The 19,999-nt window shown below is 40.0% G+C and overlaps 1 protein-coding gene across 3 annotated transcripts in view; it reads right to left on the bottom strand.

Annotated features, from left to right (window-relative positions):
- DNAH12 (dynein axonemal heavy chain 12) overlaps positions 1-19,999 on the bottom strand; it is a 226,431-nt gene that overhangs the window by 201,294 nt on the left and 5,138 nt on the right. For all 3 annotated transcript variants that reach the window (XM_060308393.1, XM_060308391.1, XM_060308392.1), the window contains exons 2-3: positions 8,459-8,587; positions 7,612-7,809 (exon numbers count right to left, since the gene is read on the bottom strand). In XM_060308393.1, coding sequence (XP_060164376.1) covers positions 7,612-7,781 — 170 coding nt within the window. In that variant the 5' untranslated portion in view covers positions 7,782-7,809; positions 8,459-8,587. The remainder of the gene's footprint in view (positions 1-7,611; positions 7,810-8,458; positions 8,588-19,999) is intronic.

The following is a 19,999-nucleotide window of genomic DNA, read 5'->3' as shown; positions in this document are numbered from 1 at the left end:
TTCGTTTATCTTCTCAAAGAACCAGCCTTTAGTTTTATTGATCTTTGCTATCATTTCCTTCATTTGTTTTTCATTTACTTCTGATCTGATCTTTATGATTTCTTTCCTTCTGCTAACTTTGGGGTTATTTTTGTTCTTCTTTCTCAAATTGCTTTAGGTGTAAAGTTAGGTTGTTTATTTGAGATGTTTCTTGTTTCTTAAGGTAGGGCTGTATTGCTATAAACTTCCCTCTTAGAACTGCTTTTGCTGCATCCCATAGTTTTTGGGTCGTCGTGTTTTCCTTGTCATTTGTTTCTAGGTATTTTTTTCATTTCCTCTTTGATTTCTCCACTGATCTCTTGGTTATTAAGTAGTGTATTGTTTAGCCTCCATGTGTTTGTATTTTTTACAGATTTTTTCCTGTAATTGATATCTAGTCTCATAGCATTGTGGTCAGAAAAGATACTTGATACAATTTCAATTTTCTTAAATTTACCAAGGCTTGATTTGTGACCCAAGATAAGATCCATCCTGGAGAATGTTCCATGAGCACTTGAGAAGAATGTGTATTCTGTTGTTTTTGGATGGAATGTCCTATAAATACCAGTTAATTCCATCTTGTTTAATGTATCATTTAAAGCTTGTGTTTCCTTATTTATTTTCATTTTGGATGATCTGTCCATTGGTGAAAGTGGGGTGTTAAAGTCCCCTACTATGAATGTGCTACTTCCGATTTCCCCTTTCATGGCTGTTAGTATTTGCCTTATGTATTGAGATGCTCCTATGTTGGGTGCATAAATATTTACAATGTTTATATCTTCTTCATGGATTGATCCCTTGATCATTATGTAGTGTCCTTCTTTGTTTCTTGTAATAGTCTTTGTTTAAAGTCTGTTTTGTCTGATATGAGAATTGCTACTCCAGCTTTCTTTTTTTTTTTTTTGCGGTACGCGGGCCTCTCACTGTTGTGGCCTCTCCCCTTGTGGAGCACAGGCTCCGGACATGCAGGATCAGTGGCCATGGCTCACGGGCCCAGCCGCTCCGCGGCATGTGGGATCTTCCCGGACTGGGGCACAAACCCATGTCCCCTGCATCGGCAGGCGGACTCTCAACCACTGCGCCACCAGGGAAGGCCCTCCAGCTTTCTTTTAATTTCCATTTGCATGGAATACCTTTTTCCATCCCCTCACTTTCAGTCTGTATGTGTCCCTAGGTCTGAAGTGGGTCACTTGTAGACAGCATATATATGGGTCTTGTCTTTGTATCCATTCAGCCAGTCTATGTCTTTTGGTTGGAACATTTAATCCATTTACGTTTAAGGTACTTATCTATATGTATGTTCCTATTACCATTTCCTTGATTGTTTTGGGTTTGTTATTGTAGCTCTTTTCCTCCTCTTGTGTTTCCTGCCTAGAGAATTTCCTTTAGTATTTGTTGTAAAGCTGGTTTGGTGGTGCTGGATTCTCTTAGAATTTGCTTGTCTCTAAAGGTTTTAATTTCTCTGTCAAATCTGAATGAGATTCTTGCAGGGTAGAGTAATCTTGGTTGTAGGTTTTTCTCCTTCATCACTTTAAATATGTCCTGCCACTCCCTTCTGGCTTGCAGAGTTTCTGCTGAAAGATCGGCTGTTAACCTTATGGGGATTCCCTTGTATGTTACTTGTTGTTTTTCCCTTGCTGCTTTTAATATTTTTTCTTTGTATTTAATTTTTGATAGTTTGATTAATATCTGTCTTGGTGTGTTTCTCCTTGGATTTATCCTGGATGGGACTCTCTGCGCTTCCTGGACTTGATTGACTGTTTCCTTTCCCATATCAGGGAAGTTTTCACCTATAATCTCTTCAGATATTTTCTCAATCCCTTTGTTTTTCTTTTCTTCTTCTGGGACCCCTATAATTCGAATGTTGGTACATTCCTTGTTGTCGCAGAGGGTCTGAGACTCTCCTCAATTCTTTCCATTCTGTTTTCTTTATTCTGCTCTGCAGTAGTTATTTCCACTATTTTACCTTCCAGGTCACTTATCCGTTCTTCTGCCTCAGTTATTCTGCTATTGATCCCTTCTAGAGAATTTTTAATTTCACATATTGTGTTGTTCATCACTGTTTGTTTGCTTTTTAGTTCTTTTAGGTCCTTGTTAAATGTTTGTCGTATTTTCTCCATTCTATTTCCAAGATTTTGGATCATCTTTACTATCATTATTCTGAATTCTTTTTCAGGGAGACTGCCTATTTCCTCTTCATTTGTTAGATCTGGTGGGTTTTTATCTTGCTCCTTCATCTGCTGTGTGTTTCTCTCTCTTCTCATTTTGCTTAACTTACTATGTTTGGGGTCTCCTTTTTGCAGGCTGCAGGTCCGTAGTTCCCATTGCTTTTGTTGTCTGTCCCCAGTGGCTAAGGTTGGTTCAGTGAGTTGTGTAGGCTTCCTGGTGGAGGGGACTACTGCCCGTGTTCTGGTGGATGAAGGTGGATCTTGCCTTTCTGGTGGGCAGGTCCACGTCTGGTGGTGTGTTTTGGGGTGTCTGTGGCGTTATTATGATTTTAGGCAGCCTCTCTGCTTATGGATGGGGTTGTGTTCATGTTGTGCTAGTTTTTTGGCATAGGGTGTCCAGCACTGTAGCTTGCTGGTCATTCAGTGGAGCTGGGTCTTGGCGTTGAGATGGAAATCTCTGGGAGCTTTTCGCCATTTGATATTACGTGGAGCTGGGAGGTCCCTTGTGGACCAGTGTCCTGAACTTCACTGTCCCACCCCAGAGGCGCAGCCCTGATGCCTGGCTGGAGTAGCAAGAGCCTGTCATCCACATGGCTCCTAATAAAAGGGAGAAAAGAAAGAAAGAAAGAAGAAAGAAAGAAAGAAAGGAAGGAAGGAAGGAAGGAACGAAGGAAGGAAGGAAAGAAGACAAAATAAAATAATGTAAAATAAAATAAAATATAGTTATTAAAATAAAAAATAATTAAGAAAAAAATTTTTAAGTAAAAAAAACGGACAGACAGTACCCTAGGACAAATGGTGAAAGCAAAGCTATACAGACAAAATCACACACAGAAGCATACACATACACAGTCACAAAAAGAGAAAAAGGGATAAATATATACATATCGTTGCTCCCAAAGTCCACCTCCTCAACTTGGGATGACTCGTGTTCTATTCAGGTATTCCACAGATGCAAGGTACATCAAGTTGATTGTGGATATTTAATCTGCTGCTCCTGAAGCTGCTGGGAGAGATTTCCCTTTTTCTTCTTTGTTCACACAGCTCCCGGGGTTCAGCTTTGGATTTGGCCCCGCCTCTGCATGTAGGTCACCAGACAGCATCTGTTCTTCACTCAGACAGGACGGGGTCAAAGGAGCAGCTGATTCAGGGACTCTGGCTCACACAGGCTAGGGGGAGGGATGGGTACGGATGCGGGGCAAGCCTGCAGTGGCAGAGGCCAGAGTGACGTTGCCCCAGCCTGAGGCGCGCCGTGCATTCTCCCAGGGAAGTTGTCCCTGGATCTCGGGACCCTGGCAGTGGCGGGCTGCACAGGCTCCCAGGAGGGGAGGTGTGGATAGTGACCTGTGCTCGCACACAGGCTTCTTGGTGGCTGCAGCAGGAGCCTTAGTGTCTCATGCCCATCTCTGGGGTCCGCGCTGATAGCCGTGGCTCATGCCCGTCTCTGGAGCTCCTTTAAGCTGTGCTCTTAATCCCCTCTCCTCGCGCAACAGGAAACAAAGAGGCAAGAAAAGTCTCTTGCCTCTTCGGCAGCTCCAGACTTTTTCCCAGACTCCCTCCCAGCTAGCTGTGGTGCACTAGCCCCCTTCAGGCTGTGTTCACGCAGCCAACCCCAGTCCTCTCCCTGGGATCCGACCGAAGCCCAAGCCTCAGCTCCCAGCCCACGCTCACCCCGGTAGGTGAGCAGACAAGCCTCTCGGGCTGGTGAGTGGTGGTCGGCACCGATCCTCTGTGCGGGAATCTCTGCACTTTGCCCTCCGGACCCCTGTTGCTGCGCTCTCCTCCGTGGCTCCGAAGCTTCCCCCCTCTGCCACCCGCAGTCTCCACCCATGAAGGGTCTTCCTAGCTTGTGGAAACCTTTCCTCCCTCACAGCTCCCTCCCACTGGTGCAGTTCCCGTCCCTATTCTTTCGTCTCTGTTTTTTCTTTCTTCTTTTGCCCTACCCAGGTACGTGGGGAGTTTCTTGCCTTTTGGGAGGTCTAAGGTCTTCTGTCAGCGTTCAGTAGGTGTTCTGTAGGAGTTATTCCACATGTAGATGCATTTCTGATGTATTTGTGGGGAGGAAGGTGAACTCTGTGTCTTACTCTTCCACCACGTTGAAGCTCCTTACAATGAGGTATTAACTCACATCGGTCAGAATGGCAATTATCAAAAAATCTAGAAAAAATAAATGCTGGAAAAATGTGTGGTGAAAAGGGAACCCTCTTGCACTGTTGGTGGGAATGTAAATTGATAGAACCACTATGGAAAACAGTATGGAGGTTCTTTAAAAAACTAAAAATAGAACTACCATATGACACAGCAATCCCACTACTGGGCATATACCCTGAGAAAATCACAATTCAAAGAGACATGTACCACAATGTTTCAGTGCAGCACTATTTGCAATAGCCAGGACACGGAACCAACCTAAGTGTCCATCGACAGATGAATGGATAAAGAAGATGTGGCATATATATACAATGGAATATTACTCGGCCATAAAAAGAAACGAAATTGAGTTATTTGTAGGGGGGTGGATGGACCTAGAGTCTGTCATACAAAGTGAAGTAAGTCAGAAAGAGAAAAACAAATACCATATGCTAACACATATATATGGAATCTAAAAAAATAAAAGGTATTGATGAACCTAGTTGCAGGGCAGGAATAAAGAGATAGATATAGAAAATGGACTTGAGGACCTGGGGTGGGAGGGCGAAGCTGGGGCTAAGTGAGGGTAGCATCGACATACATATACTACCGAATGTAAAATAGTTGGCTGGTGGAAAATAGCACAGGGAGATCGGCTCGGTGCTTTGCGATGACCTAGAGGGGTGCAATAGGGAGCATGGGAGGGAGGCTCAAGAGGGAGGGGATATGGGGACATATCTATGCATATGGTTGAATTGCTTTGTTGTGCAACAGAAACTAACACAGTATTGTGAAGCAATTATACTCCAATAAAGATCTATTAAAAATAAAATTCCTAAGGCTTTCTCACATGGAGTAGAAAATGTGCCTGGAATATCCTCCTTCCTCTTTTCTTTGTTAATTGTCAAGGCCCAGGCCAGACTCCCCTTCATCCATCATTTTCTCTGTGAGCAGCCTAGCTCTCAGTGATCAATACTTTCAAGGATTATACTTTGGTATGCTAGTTGGCACTAGCTACCTTGCACTGCAATGATCCCAACATAAATATGCGTAACTACCTTGAGCTCTTTATATATAAATGTCACCCTTTAATATAGCAATAATTTCCTGGAGTGTGTTTTCTCTACTGATATAAATAAAAAGAGCTGCGAAGAATGTAAGAGCTAGTGTTTTCACTCCCTGTTTTTGCTTTCTGTGTTAACAATCAAAAAACAGATAAATAAACAAAATTGGATAATTTCAAAGGACTGTGTAAGAGACTACATATGGTGAAGGAGAGAAAGGCTGGTCTGAATCAAGAGGGATTCCTAGTGGCCAAGGAAGAAGTGGCTCATTCATGGGAATCTGGAAAGCTACAAAACAATTTTCGATCTTTGCTCAGCCAAGTGTTCCAAGGAACTGGTCCCAGCAGAGGGCTCTGTTCTGCCCAGGACTCCTTACATCCCACCTTACTCCTGGAACTCTCTATCCACAGACCTCACCTGATAATACTCTTCCCCAGGTCCCTGATACTCTAGTGACATAGACCTTTGTCAATTCCTAGAACACACTGAAAGCATTCACATTGCAGGGCTTTCATGCTTGCTATCCCCTTTGCTACAGTGGTGTTCTCATGTTTATTTAAATGACAAACTTCTTATTCTTTAGATCTCTATATATCACCTCCACGGGACTTTCCTGCAATGTTCCTAGAAACATCTTCCCTGTCACTCTCTATCCCACTATTTTATTTCTTCATAGTATTTATCACCATCTAAAGGGTTAACATAATTTTTTTTAATGTGTTTACTATCTGCCTCCTCCCACCAGCATATAAGCTTCTGAAAGACTAAAGTCCTTTCTGTTGTGTTCTCTGTGGTCTTTCTAGTAACAAGCACAGTGTTTGGATAACAGTAGATATTTAATATCCGTTAAATAGATGTAAGAGAATATGTAGACAGGGTTAAAGCTGCACAAAGGGGATTAGGAGAAAGCTTTCCAGAGGAGGTGATTCATAAACTAAGCCTTGAATAAACTGTATAAGTATTCAGATAGACTTTTCAGTGAAGGAAACTGCAGGGAGCAATTGTGAAATTTATTTTTCACTAAATGTAAAAATATGGAACTGCAAGTAGTTCAACATTCTGAGATTATAAAAGGTTTTGGAGCAAGAACAATATGTAACTCCTAAGGAACCCCTTTTTCTATTCTCTAAGTCTACTGAAACATTGGTTAGTCTTAGAAATTAAAGGGGTAAAGGGTATCTGACAATACATATACTGCCATTAGTTAATATACCTTATAAGTTTGGATTTAAATATGATTAGAAGATTGACAGACTAATAGTAATGTAAATTTAAAGAAGTTATATGATTAACAGACCTGTTTAATTTTAAGGAAAGTAAAATCAGCAAAAACTTAAATTATTTTAACTAGCAACAATATGATCATCAACAATGTAACAGAGAATAAAACTTAGTCAGTTGCAAAAATAGGTATAAAGGAGGCAGACCAAAGAGGGAAAGAGAATGCAGAAAGAGAAGCAGAAATCCACCAGAGAGAAATTCCCTGTTTTATAGTTCAGTGTTAGGTTCAAAGCGTACAGAGCTCAATATCTTTTTCTTCTTATTTATCCCTAGAGCCCAGCAGAATCAGGTACCTAGGAAATTCTCAGTAACTGCTGAATTGACTGAACCATCCTTATCAGTGCCTTTGGTAGCTGGTACCTAAATTAGTTTTAATTTCCACTAAATTGGAGCGGAAAGGGTAGGATGTTAGACTATATTTTCTTTTGTATAGAAAAAAATTTTAAGTACAAGTAGTTTCAAGGTATTTTATTAAGTATTTGCTCCAGTGCAATGCTATTTGTAGAGGCCCAGTTACATGGTCTTACTTTCAGGGACCAGTATGGTTATAATATATCACAAGGAGGAATAGTGTGGTGTTCAAAGTATGTGAACTCTAGGACCAGACTGTCAGGGCCTAAACTCAAGCTGTGAGACCTTCGGCAAGTTACTTAACTTCTCTGCACCTCAGTTTACTCATCTATATATAGAAATAACAATAGTACCCATCGTATAGGGTTGTTGTGAGAAGTATAGGTAAAACAATAAAAACAATGCTTAGAATAAACACTATAAGCACTATATAACATTTACTATCATTACAATTACTTTTTCAATTGTTTTCCTACTTGAATTTGAAGATGATATTTTGACCATGAACAACCTAAATAGTTAAACTTTTTATGAGAATACAAACACTAATTATTTCACTCAAATTCCAAACAAGGATTATTTACTAATATGCTACTTACACTAACTGATTAATTGTCTTCTGCTGCTCCTTGGATCTTCTGTAACTCAGCAGCTTACTTTGTGCTGGTGTGTCAACACCTATGTCTTCCAGGGGACGAACAATGGGAGGTAACTTCAAGTTCAGAGCCTCTTTTTCTGCTGCAATGGCAGTTTTGTTTGTATCTGACATCTTGGTCCCCTAAAGATTAAAATATACTCTGAGGAGAAAAAGTCCGTAAAGCCATTATTGTAAAAGCTAGCCTCGATATATTCATTACATATCAATACCAAAAATTCTAGGCCTCTTTATATCTTTTTCCCAAGGATGGCAGTTGAGATAAATGGGCAGGGATTCCTGTTACAGCTCTACCATTCATTGCTATGAACAAATGAAGCCAGTCACTTCCCGGTGAGTGAGGGCTTCAGTTTCCTCATGGCTGAAATTAAGGAACTGGATTAGATGCTCTCTAAATACCTGTACAGTTCTAAAATTTTGAGTTCAAATTTTTCCTAAGAAGCACATCACAACAACAACAAAATCCAGTTGTTGAGGTATAATCTCTCTCCCCAAAAAGCTGCTACTTTAACATCATTAATATTTTTAAACATCACTATTGTATCTTAGTTTTGCTACCTTCCTAGAAAGCCATACTATGACCAAACAAAAATAGGCATGCTAAGTGCATAAGAAATCTAAAATGTCATATAAATGCTGAATAATTAACTGTGATATCAACTGCATTTGTTGCAGATGCCCACACAATTTGGAGATTCCTGCCTTGAAAAAGACAGTTTCTGCTGGCGCCCAGTTCAAAATCTCCTCCCCTGGGAGAGGGGTGAAGAGAAAAGCTGAGGACAAGAAAGTACCTCTCTGATTGTTTTCACTACTTCCCGGCTGCTCAGATAAGAGGGGTACGTTCAATGAACTTCTCTAATGGTGAACGGGAGAGAAAACAGGGTTGAATCCTCCGGAACGCCCTACGGGGTCCTGCCGAGCTGGTGAAAGGAAGAGAGAAAACAGGGTTGAATCCTCCGGAACGCCCTGCCGAGCTGGGCAGTCGCCTGCCGAGTAGAAACAAAGTTGTCGCCATAGAAACTGTCGCCGTCGCAACTAGAGAGACTGGGCAAATGTTGCCTGGAGAGGCAGTTGCTGAGTGCCACAGATTAGGATTACCTGTCACAACAATAATTCATTACTCGAGTAAATGGAGGGTCAGTGAATGAGACTTTTTTACCTAACTCTCTTCCCTTAGAAAGGGCACAGAATCAGGATCTTCAAATTGTGGAAAACTGCAAGACTGGAAATTCGGATCCGTTGGAAAATAGATTTATATAAACACTCTCAAGGAGGATCAAGTCTTCAAGTGTCCCCATAGCGACTTCCCTGTAAATATTATAACTAATCAAGATTTTAATTTATCTTTTTTCTCTATCCAGTATTTGTTTAGACAGCACTTCTTTCAGAAAATTTTTGGCAGAGAAGATTAAGCTGTGTAAATTTTTTGAGTATGCATGAAGAGAGAAATGTGAAACTTTGCTATTTGAGGCTGCACAATGGATACTCCATCTAAATGATAATAGCCTACACAAATACCATGTGCATAAATAAAATTGGTAGATAAATAAATCCTGGTGGTGTATTAATGGCATATTCATTCAACAAATATTTGAGCATCTTCTGTGTGCCAGTCGGCATGTAAAGAATTTTTTTTTAATGAGAGTACAGCCTACACTATTGTGTCTAGCAAACAGTTGTTCCTCTAGAAATTTCATTTGAGTCAGTGAATGAACAAATTGAAATTCCTCCCAGCTTGTAAAAACAAACTATTTTCTGTGGAAAACAAAACACTTGTGATTTTTTTGTCACAGTGTCTTTTTAAAAAATTTTATTGAAATATAGTTGATTTACAATGTTGTGTTAGTTTCAGGTGTACAGCAAAGTGAGATATATATATATATATATATTCTTTTTTAAGATACTTTTCCATTATGGGTTATTACAAGATATTGAGTATAGTTTCCCATGCTATACAGTAGCTCCTTATTTGTTATCTATTTTATATATAGTAGTGTGTATATTTTAATCAAAAACTCCTAATTTATCCCTCTCCCACCTTTCCCCTTTGGTAACGGTAAGTTTATTTTCTATGTCTGTGAGTCAATTTCTGTTTTGTTAATACATTCATTTGTATCATTTTTTCAGATTCCACATATAAGCAATATCATTTGATATTTGTCTTTCTGTGATGGTTTTTTGACATGTCAATTTGGTTAGGCTAAACTACAGAACTGAACGGAGGACAGTATTATATCATGCACTCACCTTCTCCCAGTTACTCAATCAAATACTAATCTAGGGCTGCTGTGAAGAGATTTTGCAGATGTAATTCAAGTCCCCTGTAAATTGATGTTAATCTAGGGAGATTACCTGTGTGGGTCTCACTCAGTCAGTGGAAGTCCTTTTAAAAAGTTTTAGACATGCCCTGAGTTAGACTCCAAACAGCAGCTAGGTGTACAGGTGCTCTCCCCTTTCTGGCTCTTTCCTTCCTGACAGCCTGCCCCTACAGATTGTGGACTTGCTTCATGATCCCCTACAGTTACATAAGCCAGTTCCCTGTAAGAAACCCTATATATAAACATACAAACAATGGATACATATAGGGTATATATATAAGCTACTGGTTATAATCTTAATCTTCTGCTTCCCTCATTAGATCCTAACTAATACAATGTACATCTTTTGTCAAACAGGTTTTAATAGGTATAATTTACATACTATAGAATTCACCATTTTAAAGTATATAATTCAATGGGTTTTTCAGTAAATTTATACAGTTGTGCAACCACTACCAAGATCCAGTTCTAAAAAATTTCCATCACTGCAAAAAGTTCCCTTGACGTCATAAACAGTCAATCCTCACTCCCACCTCCAGTCCTAGGCAACCACTGATTTACTTTTGGTCTCTATAGGTTTACAACTTCTGAAAATGTCATGTACATGGAATCATGTATTATGTGGTCTTTTGTGTCTGGCTTCTTTCACTTAATAATGTGTTTGAGGTTCATCTATACGTAGTATGTGAGAGAAGTTCATTCCTTTTTACTGATGGATAGTCTTCCATTATATGGATATATCATATTTGGTTTATTCATTCACAAGTTGATGGACATTTGGATTGCTTTCAGTTCGGGGCTATTGTGAATAATCCTTGCATGAACATTTGTGCGCAAATCTTTGGATGAACATACATTTTCATTTCTCATTGGTAGGAATTGCTGGGATAAATGATAAGTGTATGTTTGACCTTTTAAGAAACTGTCAAACTGTTTTCCAAAGTGGTTGAAAGATTATACATTTCTACCAGAAAAATATAAGCATTCCAATTTCTCCACATCCTTGCCAACACTTGGTATTGTCTATCTTTTTTATTCGAGGTATTTGAATGGGCATACAGTGGTATCTCATTGTGGTTTTAATTTGCATTTCCCTAAATGCAAATATGTTAAATATCTTTTCATGTGCTTATTATCCATTAACATATCTTCTTTTTTGATGAAATGTTTATTTAGATCTTTTATCCATTTTTAAATTGGAATATTTCCATTTTTATCATTAAGGGGTAAGAGTTCTTTACATTCTGGATACAAATCGTTTATCAGATAATTTGCAAATATATTCTCTTGGCCTGTAGCTTGCCTTTTCATTTTCTTAATGGTATCTCTTTTTTTTAACATCTTTATTGGAGTATAATTGCTTTACATTGTTGTGTTCGTTTCCACTTTATAACAAAGTGAATCAGCTATACGTATATATATATCCCCATATCCCCTTCCTCTTAAGTCTCCATCCCACCCTCCCTATCCCACCCCTCTGGTGGTCACAAAGCACTGAGCTGATCTCCCTGTGCTATGCAGCTGCTTCCCACTAGCTATATACTTTATATTTGGTAGAGTATACATGTCCATGCCACTCTCTCACTTCGTTCCAGCTTATCCTTCCCTCTCCCTGTGTCCTCAAGCCCATTCTCTACATGTGCATCATTATTCCTGTCCTGCCCCTAGGATCTTCAGAACAATTTAATTTTATTTTTTAGATTCCATATATATGTGTTAGCATATAGTATTTGTTTTTCTCTTTCTGACTTACTTCACTCTGTATGACAGACTCTAGGTCCAACCACCTCACTACAAACAACTCAATTTCATTTCTTTTTATGGTTGAGTAATATTTCATTGTATGTATATGCCACATCTTCTTTATCCATTCATCTGTCGATGGACACGTAGGTTGCTTCCATGTCCTGGCTATTGTAAATAGAGCTGCAATGAACATTATGGTACATGACTCTTTGAATTATGGTTTTCTCAGGGTATATGCCCAGTAGTGGGATTGCTGAGTCACATGGTGGATCTATTTTTAGTTTTTTAAGGAACCTCCGTACTGTTCTCCATAGTGGCTGTATCAATTTACATTGCCGCCAACAGTGCAACAGGGTTCCCTTTTCTCCACACCCTCTCCAGCATTTATTGTTTCTAGATTTTTTGATGATGACCATTCTGACCGAAGTGAGGTGATACCTCATTGTAGTTTTGATTTGAATTTCTCTAATCATTAGTGATGTTGAGCATCCTTTCATGTGTTTGTTGGCAATCTGTATATCTTCTTTGGAGAAATGTCTATTTAGGTCTTCTGCCCATTTTTGGATTGGATTGTTTCTTTGATATTGAGCTGCATGAGCTGCTTGTATATTTTGGAGATTAATCCTTTGTCAGTTGCTTCATTTCCAAATATTTTCTCCCATTCTGATGGTTGTCTTTTCGTCTTCTTCATGGTTTCCTTTGCTGTGCAAAAACTTTTAAGTTTCATTAGGTCCCATTTGTTTATTTTTGTTTTTATTTCCATTTCTCTAGGAGGTGGGTCAAAAAGGACTTTTCTGTGATTTACATCATAGAGTGTTCTGCCTATGTTTTCCTTGAAGAGTTTTATAGTGTTTGGTCTTACATTTAAGTCTTTAATCCATCTGGAGTTTATTTTTGTGTATGGTGTTAGGGAGTGTTCTAATTTTATTCTTTTACATGTAGCTGTGCAGGCTTTCCAGCACCACTTATTGAAGAGGCTGTCTTTTCTCCACTGTATATTCTTGCCTCCCTTATCAAATATAAGGTGACCATATGTGTGTGGGTTTATCTCTGGGCTTTCCATCCTTTCCACTGATCTATATTTCTGTTTTTGTGCCACTTCCATACTATCTTGATTACTGTAGCTTTGTAGTATAGTCTGAAGTCAGGGAGCCTGATTCCTCCAGCTCCCTTTTTCTTTCTCAAGATTGCTTTGGTTATTCAGGGTCTTTTGTGTTACCATACATATTGTGAAATTTTTGGTTCTAGTTCTTTGCAAAATGCCAGTGGTAGTTTGATAGGGATTGCATTGAATCTGCAGATTGCTTTGGGTAGTAGGGTCATTTTCACAATGTTGATTCTTCCAAACCAAGAACATAGTATATCTCTCCATCAGTTGGTATTATCTTTAATTTCTTTCATCAGTGTCTTATAGTTTTCTGCATACAGGTCTTTTGTCTCCTTAGGTAGGTTTATTCCTAGGTATTTTATTCTTTTTGCTGCAATGGTAAATGGGAGTGTTTCCTTAATTTCTCTTTCAGATTGTTCATCATTAGTGTATAGGAATGCAAGAGATTTCTGTTCATTAATTTTGTATCCTGCTACTTTAGCAAATTCATTGATTAGCTCTCGTAGTTTTCTGGTAGCATCTTTAGGATTCTGTATGTATAGTATCGAGTCATCTGCAAACAGTGACAGTTTTAACTCTTCTTTTCCAACTTGGATTCCTTTTTTTTTTTTTTGCGGTATGCGGACCTCTCACTGTTGTGGGCTCTCCCATTGCGGAGCACAGGCTCCGGACACGCAGGCTCAGCGGTCACAGCTCACAGGCCCAGCCGCTCCGTGGCACGTGGGATCCTCCCGGACCGGGGCACTAACCCGCATCCCCTGCATCGGCCGGCAGACTCTCAACCACTGCGCCACCAGGGAAACCCTGTATTCCTTTTATTTCTTTTTCGTCTCTGACTGCTGTGGCTAAAACTTCCAAAACTATGTTATATAATAATGGTGAGAGTGGGCAACCTTGTATTGTTCCTGATCTCAGAGGAAATGGTTTCATTTTTCACCATTGAGAATGATGTTTGCTGTGGGTTTGTCATATATGGCCTTTATTATGTTGAGGTAAGTTCTCTCTATGCCTACTTTCTGGAGAGTTTTTATAATAAATGGGTGTTTGTTGAATTTTGTTGAAAGCTTTCTCTGCATCTGTTGAGATTATCATATGGTTTTTATCCTTCAGTGTATTAATATGGTGTATCACATTGATTGATTTGTGTATATTGAAGAATCCTTGCATTCCTGGGATAAACTCCACTTTATCATGGTGTATGGTCCTTTTAATGTGCTGCTGGATTGTTTGCTAGTACTCTGTTGAGATTTTTGCATCGATGTTCATCAGTGATATAGGCCTGTAGTTTTCTTTTCTTGTGACATCTTTGTCTGGTTTTGGTAACAGGGTGGTTTCATAGAATGAGATTGAGAGTGTTCCTCCCTCTGCTATATTTTGGAAGAGTTTGAGGATAGGTCTTAGCTCTTCTCTAAATGATTGATAAAATTCACCTGTGAAGCCATCTGGTCCTGGGCTTTTGTTTGTTAGAAGATTTTTTATCACAGTTTCAATTTCAGTGCTTCTGATTGGTCTGTTCATATTTTCTATTTCTTCCTGGTTCAGTCTCGGAAGGTTGTGCATTTCTAAGAATTTGTCCATTTCTTCCAGGTTGTCCATTTTATTGGCATATAATTGCTTGTAATAATCTCTCATGATCCTTTGTATTTCTGCAGTGTCAGTTGTTACTTCTCCTTTTTCACTTCTAATTCTATTGATCTGAATCTTCTCCCTGTTTTTCTTGATGACTCTGGCTAATGGTTTTTCAATTTTATCTTCTCAAAGAACCAACTTTTAGTTGTACTGATCTTTGCTATTGTTTCCTTCATTTCTTTTTCATTTATTTCTGATCTGATCTTTATGATTTCTTTCCTTCTGCTAACTTTGGGTTATTTTTGTTCTTCCTTCTCTAATTGCTTTAGGTGTAAGGTTAGGTTGTTTATTTGAGATTTTTGTTTCTTGAGGTAGGATTGTATTGCTATAAACTTCCCTCTTGGAACTGCTTTTGCTGCAGCCCATAGTTTTTGGGTCGTCGTGTTTTCAATGTCATTTGTTCCTAGGTATTTTTTGATTTCCTCTTTGATTTCTTCAGTGATCTCTTGTTTAGTAGTGCATTGTTTAGCCTCCATGTGTTTGTATTTTTTTACAGTCTTTTTCCTGTAATTGATATCTTTCTCATTAGAGTTGTGCTCGGAAAAGATAACTGATACAATTTCAATTTTCTTAAGGTTACCAAGGCTTGATTTGTGACCCAAGATATGATCTATCCTGGAGAATGTTCCATGAGCACTTGAGAAAAAAGTGTATTCTGTTGTTTTTGGATGTAATGTCCTATAAATATGAATTAAGTCCATCCTGTTGAATGTATCATTTAAAGCTTGTGTTTCCTTATTTATTTTCATTTTGGTTGATCTGTCCATTGGTGAAAGTGGGGTGTTAAACTCCCCTACTATGATTGTGTTACTGTCAACTTCCCCTTTTATGGCTGTTAGCATTTGCCTTATGTACTGAAGTGCTCCTAGGCTGGGTGCATAAATATTTACAATTGTTGTATCTTCTTCTTGGATTGATCCGTTGATCATTATATAGTGACCTTCTTTGTCTCGTGTAACAGTCTTTATTTTAAAGTCTATTTTGTCTGATATGAGTATTGCTACTCCAGCATTTTTTTTATTCCCGGTACGCAGACCTCTCACTGTTGTGGCCTCTCCCGCTGCGGAGCACAGGCTCCGGACGTGCAGGCTCAGCAGCCATGGCTCACGGGCCTAGCCGCTCCGCGGCATGTGGGATCTTCCTGAACTGGGGCATGAACCCGTGTTCCCTGCATCGGCAGGCGGACTCTCAACCACTGCACCACCAGGGAAGCCCTCCAGCTTTCTTTTAATTTCCATTTCCATAGAATATCTTTCTCCAACCCCTCACTTTCAGTCTGTATGTGTCCCTAGATCTGAAGTGGATCTCTTGTAGACAGCATATATACAGGTCTTTTTTTTGGGTATCCATTCAGCCAGTCTATATCTTTTGGTTGGAGAATTTAATCCATTTACATTTAAGGTAATTATCAAAATGTATGTTCCGGGGGACGAGGGGAAGATGGCGGAATAGTAAGATGCGGAGATCACCTTCCTCCCCACAGATACACCAGAAATACAACTACACGTTGAACAACCCCTACAGCACACCTACTGAACGCTGGCAGAAGACCTCAGATCTCCCAAAAGGCAAGAAACTCCCCACGTACCTGGGTAGTGCAAAAGAAAAAGGAATAAGCAGAGACAAAAGGATACGGATGGGATGTGTACCAGTGGGAGGGAGCCGTGAAGGAGGAAAGGTTTCCACACACTAGGAAGCTCCTTCGCGGGGGGAGACTGTGGGTGGCAGAGGGGGGAGGCTTCGGAGCCGCGGAGGACAGCACAGCAACAGGAGAGCAGAGGGCAAAGCAGAGAGATTCCCGCACAGAGGATCGGTGCCAACCAGCACTCACCAGCCCGAGAGCCTTGTCTGCTCACCCACCGGGGCGGGCGGGGCTGGGAGCTGAGGCTCAGGCTTCAGTCAGAGCGCAGGGAGAGGACTGGGGTTGGCGGTGTGAACACAGCCTGCAGGGGGTTAGTGCACCACGGCTAGCCGGGAGGGAGTCGGGGGAAAAGTCTGGACCTGCCAAAGAGGCAAGAGACTTTTCTTGCCTCTTTGTTTCCTGGTGCGCGAGGAGAGGGGAGTAAGAGCGCTGCTTAAAGGGACTCCAGAGACAGGTGCGAGCCGCGGCTAAAAGCGCGTACCCCAAAGACGTGCATGAGACGCTAAGTCTGCTGCTGCCGCCACCAAGAAGCCTGTGTATGAGCACAGGTCACTATCCACACCCCCCTTCCAGGGAGCCCGTGCAGCCCGCCACTGCCAGGGTCCTGGAATCCAGACACTACTTCCCCGAGGGAACACACGGCGCACCTCAGGCTGGTGGAACGTCACGCTGGACTCTGCCGCCGCAGACCCGCCCCGCAGTCCGTACCCCTCCCTCCCCCCGGCCTGAGTGAGCCAGAGTTCCCGTATCAGCTGCTCCTTTAACCCCGTCCTGTCTGAGAGAAGAACAGACGCTTTCAGGCAACCTACACGCAGAGGCGGGGCCAAATCCAAAGCTGAACCCCAGGAGCTGTGTGAACAAAGAAGAGAAAGGGAAATCTCTCCCAGCAGCCTAAGAAGCAGTGGATTAAATCTCCACAATCAACTTGATGTACCCTGCATCTGTGGAATACATGAATAGACAACGAATCATCCCAAATTGAGGAGGTGGACTTTGAGAGCAAGATTTATGATTTTTTCCCCTTTTCCTCTTTCTGTGAGTGTGTATGTGTATGCTTCTTTGTGAGATTTTGTTTGTATAGCTTTGCTCTGACCATTTGTCCTAGGGTTCTATCCGTCTGTTTTGTTTTATTTTTTTTCTTAATAATTATTTTTTATTTTCATAACTTTATTTTATTTTATCTTCTTTCTTTCTTTCTTTCCTTCCTTCCCTCCTTTAGACAACAAATCATCCCAAAATGAGGAGGTGGACTTCGAGAGCAAGATTTATGATTTTTTCCACTTTTCCTCTTTTTGTGAGTATGTGTATGCTTCTGTGTGAGATTTTGTCTGTATACCTTTGCTTCCACCATTTGTCCTAGGGTTCTATCTGTCCATTTTTTTGTTGTTGTGGTTGGGTTTTTTAAAATTTTTTTCTTAATAATTTTCTATTTTAATAACTTTATTATATTTTATCTTACTTTATTTTATTATATTTTATCTTACTTTATTTTATTTTACTTTATCTTCCTTCCTGTCCTTCCTTCCTCCTGCTCTCCCTCCCTCCTTTCTTTCTTTCCTTCCTTCTTTCTTTCTTTCTACTTTTTCTCCCTTTTATTCTGAGCCGTGTGGATGAAAGGCTCTTGGTGCTGCAGCCAGGAGTCAGTGCTGTGCCCCTGAGGTGGGAGAGCCAACTTCAGGACACTGGTCTACAAGAGACCTCCCAGCTCCACATAATATCAAACGGTGAAAATCTCCCATAGATCTCCATCTCAACACCAGCACCCAGCTTCACTCAACGACCAGCAAGCTACAGTGCTGGACACTCTATGCCAAACAACTAGCACAACATGAACACAACCCCAACCATTAACAGAGAGGCTGCCTAAAATCTTAATAAGTCCACAGACACCCAAAAACACACCACCAGACGTGAACCTGCCCAACAGAAAGACAAGATCCAGCCTCATCCACCAGAACACAGGCACTAGTCCCCTCCACCAGGAAGCCTACACAACCCACTGAACCAAGCTTACCCACTGGGGGCAGACACAAAAAACAACAGGAACTACGTACCTGCAGCCTGCAAAAAGCAGACCCCAAACACAGTAAGATAAGCAAAATGAGAAGACAGAAAAACACACAGCAGATGAAGGAGCAAGATAAAAACCCACCAGACCTAACAAATGAGGAGGAAAAAGGCAGTCTATCTGAAAAAGAATTCAGAATAATGATAGTAAAGATGATCCAAAATCTTGGAAATAGAATAGAAAAAATACAAGAAACATTTAACAAGGACCTAGAAGAACTAAAGATGAAACAAACAACGATGAACAACACAATCTGAAATTAAAAATACTCTAGATGGGATCAATAGCAGAATAACTGAGGCAGAAGAACGGATAAGTGACCTGGAAGATAAAATAGTGGAAATAACTACTGCAGAGCAGAATAAAGAAAAAAGAATGAAAAGAACTGAGGACAGTCTCAGAGACTTCTGGGACAACATTAAACGCACCAACATTCGAATTATAGGGGTTCCAGAAGAAGAAGAGAAAAAGAAAGGGACTGAGAAAATATTTGAAGAGATTATAGTTGAAAACTTCCCTGATATGGGAAAGGAAATAGTTAATCAAGTCCAGGAAGCACAGAGAGTCCCATACAGGATAAATCCAAGGAGAAATACGCCAAGACACATATTAATCAAACTGTTAAAAATTAAATACAAAGAAAACATATTAAAAGCAGCAAGGGAAAAACAACAAATAACACACAAGGGAATCCCCATAAGGTTAACAGCTGATCTTTCAGCAGAAACTCTGCAAGCCAGAAGGGACTGGCAGGACATATTTAAAGTGATGAAGGAGAAAAACCTGCAACCAAGATTACTCTACCCAGCAAGGATCTCTTTCAGATTTGATGGAGAAATTAAAACCTTTGCAGACAAGCAAAAGCTGAGAGAGTTCAGCACCACCAAACCAGCTTTACAACAAATGCTAAAGGAACTTCTCTAGGCAAAACACAAGTGAAGGAAAAGATCTACAATAATGAACCCAAAACATTAAGAAAATGGGATTAGGAACATACATATCGATAATTACCTTAAATGTAAATGGACTAAATGCTCCCACCAAAAGACACAGATTGGCTGAATGGATACAAAAACAAGACCCATATATATGCTGTCTACAAGTGACCCACTTCAGACCTAGAGACACATACAGACTGAAAGTAAGGGGATGGAAAAAGATATTCCATGCAAATGGAAACCAAAAGAAAGCTGGAGTAGCAATTCTCGTATCAGACAAAATAGACTTTAAAATAAAGACTATTAGAAGAGACAAAGAAGGACACTACATAATGATCAAGGGATTGATCCAAGAAGAAGATACAACAATTGTAAATATTCATGCACCCAACATAGGAGCACCTCAATACATAAGGCAAATACTAACAGCCATAAAAGGGGAAATCAACAGTAACACATTCATAGTAGGGGACTTTAACACTCCACTTTCACCAATGGACAGATCATCCAAAATGAAAATAAATAAGGAAACACAAGCTTTAAATGAAACATTAAACAAGATGGACTTAATTGATATTTATAGGACATTCCATCCAAAAACAACAGAATACACATTCTTCTCAAGTGCCCATGGAACATTCTCCAGGATAGATCATATCTTGGGTCACAAATCAAGCCTTGGTAAATTTAAGAAAATTGAAATTGTATCAAGTATCTTTTCTGACCACAATGCTATGAGACTAGATATCGATTACAGGAAAAGATCTGTAAAAAATACAAGCACATGGAGGTAAGCAATACACTACTTAATAATGAAGTGATCAGTGAAGAAATAAAAGAGGAAATAAAAAAATACTTAGAAACAAATGATAATGGAGACATG

The sequence above is a fragment of the Globicephala melas genome, chromosome 11 (assembly GCF_963455315.2).
Source record: "Globicephala melas chromosome 11, mGloMel1.2, whole genome shotgun sequence".
Classification (NCBI taxonomy): Eukaryota; Metazoa; Chordata; class Mammalia; order Artiodactyla; family Delphinidae; genus Globicephala; species Globicephala melas.
This window is presented reverse-complemented; position numbering and strand designations above follow the sequence as displayed.